The 6,275-nt window shown below is 44.9% G+C and overlaps 1 protein-coding gene across 1 annotated transcript in view; it reads right to left on the bottom strand.

Annotated features, from left to right (window-relative positions):
- LOC103387925 (mannosyl-oligosaccharide 1,2-alpha-mannosidase IA) overlaps positions 1-6,275 on the bottom strand; it is an 88,479-nt gene that overhangs the window by 23,585 nt on the left and 58,619 nt on the right. Inside the window, exon 5 of the mRNA XM_008322730.3 lies at positions 4,767-4,882. Coding sequence (XP_008320952.1) covers positions 4,767-4,882 — 116 coding nt within the window. The remainder of the gene's footprint in view (positions 1-4,766; positions 4,883-6,275) is intronic.

Here is a 6,275-nt window from a genome sequence, read left to right as displayed (position 1 = left end):
GGAGGCGTTCTGCCTCAGCGGTGACGGGGAGCGGCACAGTCGGTGTTGGACGCGGCCTCCAACAGTCGCGGCAGAGTCTGGGCTCAGACCAGCCTGGACGTGAGCCTGGACGTGAGCCTGGACGTGAGCCTGGACGTGAGCCTGGACGTGAGCCTGGACGTGAGCCTGGACGTGAGCCTGGACGTGAGCCTGGACGTGAGCCTGGACGTGAGCCTGGACGTGAGCCTGGACGTGAGCCTGGTCCGCGCGGCTGCTGCTGCGCCTCGCTCTCTGTGCCATGGCACTGACCGGACCGCTGCCCGGCCATGTGTCCCGCTCAGATGCTAACGCAACGGTTGAGCGCTAATAAAGAAATGCACCGTCACTGACCACTGGGAGCGTAGCTGCCGTCCAGGTTTTGACGAGTTCCAAAATAAAGCCAAATAAGAAGTGATGTGACGGAAACGAAGAGACAATGAAGTGGAGAATTCCACTGAACTGGGCGTCAGTGAAGTGAGCACAGCTAATCAGCACGGAGTATTCATGTAAGAGAGCAATTACAGCCACCGATTTTTATTTTAAATGTGTCAGAAATACTCTGTTATACTACAGTATAATGTTCAACCACAGTCCTATAAATATAATAAACATATATATATATTAAAGATGTTTAAATGAATCATGATTAATGGTGATAAATTACAACTGTGAATAATTGCGATGAATCGCGACTAATCATGATTATTCAACAGCTATGCTATGATTAATCAGAGCCCAATATATATTGGCAGCCTAATATATATATATGTATATAAACAGAGGTCATTATAGACCCTAAACATAAATCACAAAAATAAAGACCAAGGCAGTAAGTGAGAAAATTATAGACCCTAACCATAAAATAATAATAAATAAAGACCAAGGCAGTAAGTGAGAGAGCGCCCCCTCCCTGTGGTTCCCAGTCTAACTAATCTCCTTCTGTTGTGAACAGAACTAAATATTTCCTTAAAAACATCTGTTCAAATCAGTGAAGTTTTCTTACTGTGAAGAAAACAAAGATTTTGAAGTTCCTTCGTCTTTTCTTTGGCGTCCCTCTAACCACTGCCCGCCCCCCACTTTGGGAACCACAAGTGTTTATTTTCCCACTCACATGTTGCTGATTCAGGAATCAAACTGTCGCCCTCACCTCGGCCACCTTTACAACACCAGCTCTGGATGTTTGTTTTTTTCTTTTCCATTATTCTCCGTCTGGCCTTGATCAGCGACCGGGGAATGATTAATGACCGAGGCTAAACATGCTGAGCTGCAAGTTAGAGGAAAAAAAAAATCCCTGGATGTTCAGCAACAACAGGCAAATATTTACTTAAATACTGTGAAAACACAAACAGCCACGGATCAACTGGAATTACTGCACCGGATTTGAAATACTACAGTAATTTGTGGGAACACAGAGTTATTCCTTTGTATTTTTTTCTTCATTTCTCTGCTGCCGCAGTCATCGGGGAGGGGGTCAGCTGCCCCCCCCCCCCCCCCCCCCTAATCCCACAGGTTTTCTGGACGTCGGCAGCTGGACTTCCTGTCGATCTCCAACATCTGCATTTCCTGATTAGCGTTAAGCTAACGTGTGCTACGGCTCCAGTCACCTGTTCTAGTCTGTTCTAGTCTGTTCTAATTGGTCTAAAATCTGGATCAATTGATTTCTGGCTCCTCGGGGAAAAAATCAACAAACAGAAAATGAACAGTGAACGCCTCCCAGAGTCACCTATCGACGTTTGATGCTCATTAAAGCCACAGTGACGTGGTCGTAGCTGGGACGTCGTGTCGGTGTTTACACACACACACACACACACAAACACACACACACTCATTAATGATCCAAAAATGCAGACTTTCAGCTCCTGTTGACCTCAGCTCCAGGCCTCGACACACTCACTTACACCGTCTTTCCTCAGACGTGAAGCGACGGCGGTCTCGTACACGGCAGACCAGAGGGCAGCGGAGGTCAGTGAACGCCTCAGCAAAGGTAAACAATGATTTCACTTCTCCTCCTCAGCAGCTGCTGCTGTTTTCAGACAGTGCAATCCAATATTTGGACGTCCAAGAATAAACCTACTGTAAATGTACTTCTGTAATCAAATATATATTTTTATATATATTTGTCTCCAATCTTCTGATCTTTCATCTCATATTTTCTTCATTTTTCCAATCTTCTGATCTTTCATCTCATATTTTCTTCATTTTTACTGGTTTTAAATCAGATTAAATGTGAGCAGCCATTTTTGCTTGGTTGTTGAGTATATGCCGAAAAACTGAAAAATAAACAAAAAACAGCACCCACTACAGGTCAGGTACTGTAAAGGCACCTCACACCAACAGTTGAGGCTCACATTCACAGCTCAGAAGGTTTGAAAACATTTTTCTCCAAATGGACTCCGGAGCTGAACCTCCTGTGGGGCAGGGAGGTCGTTCGTCCAGGGGTAAATTGTGTGGAGCTCAGCATTTCTGCCCTCCAAGACCTTTGGTTTTTTTAAATATTTTTTTTCTTACTAAGGTTGAATTCTCTCCAACAACAACAACAATAACAACACAGTGAATCTGAGATTATTCCACCACAAAATGAGTCGAACCTGAGATTATTCCACCACAAAATGAGTCGAGGCAGCAGCGTGCAGCCGCCGTCGTCATGAATCCACCTGAGAGCCCTCTGTTTTAATTGCCCCATGATGCAGCAGCTGCTGCTGCTGAGAGGAGGAGAAGAAGAACAACAACAACCTTTATTCATTTGGTTCGATGACAAGGAGACGTCGACTGAATGAAGACGTACTTTGTAATCTAGACTATAATCTGACGGCTGATACTTCAGGGACGCTCACGTTCTTTTATTCCTGATTATATTTTAACAACACAGGTGTCAGATATTCATGATGTGTGGAGAGAGAAGAAGGTTCAATTCCCATGTCAATCCTTACATTTATCATATGTAGTCTGATCTAATCCAAGGTAATCTAATCTGATTTTGTGTAATCTAGTCCAAACAAATCATGTCAAACAAAATCTAGTCTGGTCCGATCCAATCTAATCTAATCTAATCTGACATTAATGAGTTCATGGTTAGAAAATGTTGAGCTGCTTCCTCCCGGTCCACATCCGCTCTTCTGACTTTGCTCAAGGGCAGTGAACGACCATCACCCGCGGGACTTCACTCTGACACAAGTCTAATCTGAGAGGTGGGATTAGAGGTTATCTTGTCCTGCACTGCCCTCCTCCTCCAGCAGGAACACCGGTGCTGCTGGTGTCGTTAACCTCTGTGCTAACTGCTGCTGTGGCGACAGCGTCTTCGAGGACGTCTGACCCCTGCAGACCAAAGGTCATGGTGGACTGTTGATCTGTTTTGGTGTCTTTGTAACTTCAGCTTTTTTTTTTTAGCTTCAGTCTCCGTCACACGTCTCTGCTGGTCTCCTCTAAGTGGCAGCATTTCTGAGCAGCTCCGGACAGATTAGCAGCGTCGCTAACAAGCCGGCATTTAAAAGTGATTGATTTTTTTTTTCCACACAGATCTGAAGATTCAACATTCTTTAACAAAATCATGTTCTGAGAGAATTGATGAAACGTTCAGAGGAGGAGAGTGTGGTTCTGTCACAGCCAGAGGAGGCGCTGCTTCTCTTCATTTAAAACTGTCGTAGCAACGGGTCACAATGGAACATGTTCAGAACCACAGACCGTAGTTTTGGTGGTTAGCATGGTTGCCTTGCAAGGAGAGAGTCCTGGGTTCAATTCCCAGAGAAAGAGAAGAAGTTAAGATGAACTGATGAAGATGAACTGATGAAGATGAACTGATGAAGCTGCCATTGGACTGGTCACTGGTCACTGGTGGCAGACCACCAGTAAGGATTAAGATTGAAGGTCAGAGGTCAGGGAATGTACTGTCTGTGTGGAGTTCTCACAAAGCAAAAATACAGACATCTGTGTGTGATGGATATCAAACCTCTCTCTCTCTCGATGTTTACAGTACGTCTCAGTGTGTGTGTGTGTGTGTGTGTGAGGTGACCCCCCCTCCCCCTCCCTCCGGTGACGTGGCTCCGTTCTCACTTACAGTGGGTTGATTTGACCCTGAATTGGCAGTGATCAAGACGGAGCAGAAATAAAATATGTGGAGCATCTGGTTCAGATTTAGCGGTGCCCTGGGCTGCCTCACTCATCACTCATAAATAAAACACCAGCAACACGCCAACAATCTGTTAGTCAACCAACCACGGACAGAATTTAAATCATTTCTGGCTCCGTGTCGTTTGTACTGAGTCAAAGGTTCAGCGGTGTTGACAACCGCACTGTACCGCGCTAACAAGAGTTGGGTTTTTAAAATCACAACGAAGGGCAAGGGCATCAGTGGTTCCCAAAGTGGGGGTGGACCCCCCTCTAAGGGACATGAAGTTGTTTCTGGAGGTCGTAGAAATGCAAATGATTTTCACAATGAATCATTTTGTACAGATGGAGTTCAGAGGAGACTGACGCAAAAGTACTGAATGTTTCTTCAAGGGGGCGCTGCACACACATTTTTGGGAAAGACTAACTCAGGGAGAGAGTTGATGAAAACAGAACTTTCTTACATCAAATGTAACAACGTTGTTACGAACCTGTACACCGTGTACTGGACTATAGAAAGTCTGAACAAACGTCCTCTGACAGGAGAACACACAGCAAGATTCTGATCGAGTCAAAAATCACATCAAACAAACAACAAAATCCAGATCATGGGGCGTGGCCCACAGACTGGTCGGTTCACTCACAGAGTTGAGGTCCAGGCTGTTCTTCACCCACTCCTTGGCGTCGTTGTACTCCTCCATTAGTCCCATTATGTAGAGTGTGTCCAGGGAGTCGATGATGGACGCTCCTCTTAGACCACCTGTAAAATGAATGAGTCGTCAAACACGGTCCGACCTCGGAGACAGAAACACTGAAAAATACATGTGATCCGACTCTGGTCAATATTTTATCAGCCTAACTGTCAGAGAACGGAGTCGGTGTATAAATAAGTCAACACTTTGACAGTCAGATGACAACACGTCTGCTTCCCTTTTATTCCCCAGTTGTTTTGCCAGCAGAGGGCGCACCGCAGCCAAAGCACTAAAAGAGTTTGCAGCCAACTATTGTTGTACGACGAAGTAAAATGATCCAGATTCACACTAACATTCACACCGATCAATCTTAAATAACCCATCAACCTAGTTCCATAGTGTAGCAGTTATAACACCTGCCTTCCACATCTGCTTTACAGGCAGAAAGTTCTGGGTTCGAACCCCAGAGAAAGCATATACTCAATGGCGCCTCCTGTGGTGTTTGAAAAACAACTAATATATATATATATTTTATGTTTTGTCAAGATGAGTTGTCGTGAGCTGACTGGAGTGAGGCTGACGTTGAGACGTCCAATCAGTGATCAGCATCGACCGCCGTCTGTAATCGAAGAATTCCGATAAGAGACAAAGCAGATAAAAGGAAAACTTTGAAGCGGCGTCACATGCTGAGTTCCTGTAATTGTTGCACTGATGATGAGTGACGACGACAGCTACTGAAACAGACGGCTTTGACCCAAATTAGGAGCTTTTTCCTCTTTTATCTCAGATCGAGGTCTCGGCTAAAAAAAAAACAGGAGCCGTTATTAGATGAAAGACGTGTCGTTCAGGAAGAGCCACCAACGAAGAAGAGAAAAAAAATAAACCATGAGATTGATGACATGGTAATAAACATTACCAGCTGCTCCGTCACCAGACAGAACTTCTCTAGTGGCAGGAGGATCAGGTTTGGTACCAGGGGTCACAGGTTCGAAACCCACCTGGCTGAATGAGCCCTCTGCTCCTCAGGGATGATTTATATTCAGAGGACGAAGTTAGTTGCATAACAATATATGTATATATGCAACGGCTGATTCTTCTTCTACTTACAATACGGCTCAAAGTCCTGGCTCGCGGGCCTCTCCTGGCCCACAAACTTCCTACATCCACCTGACGACTGGACGTATGAATTATAAGTTATTTTTTCCCTTGTGTTTTTTTTATTGTATGTCTCTATTTTGAAATTTAGTAAATACAAAAATTATTGTATTTTACAGCATTTGTATTAAACTGAAGACCACTGCCCCCTGGTGGCAGGACACATGTCTGCCCCACTAGTCTTTGGCTGCACCAAACTTTTGTTAAGTTTGCCTACTGAGCAGCCTGATCTCCATTCCATCACACGTAGCGATGGTGTCAACCGACTTGAAGAATGAAATCAAATATTGAACACCCCCCCCCCCC

This window comes from Cynoglossus semilaevis, chromosome 13 (genome assembly GCF_000523025.1).
Source record: "Cynoglossus semilaevis isolate Cse_v1.0 chromosome 13, Cse_v1.0, whole genome shotgun sequence".
In the NCBI taxonomy this organism is placed as follows: Eukaryota; Metazoa; Chordata; class Actinopteri; order Pleuronectiformes; family Cynoglossidae; genus Cynoglossus; species Cynoglossus semilaevis.
Note: the sequence above shows the minus strand (reverse complement) of the source record. Positions and strands in the feature narration are given on the sequence as shown.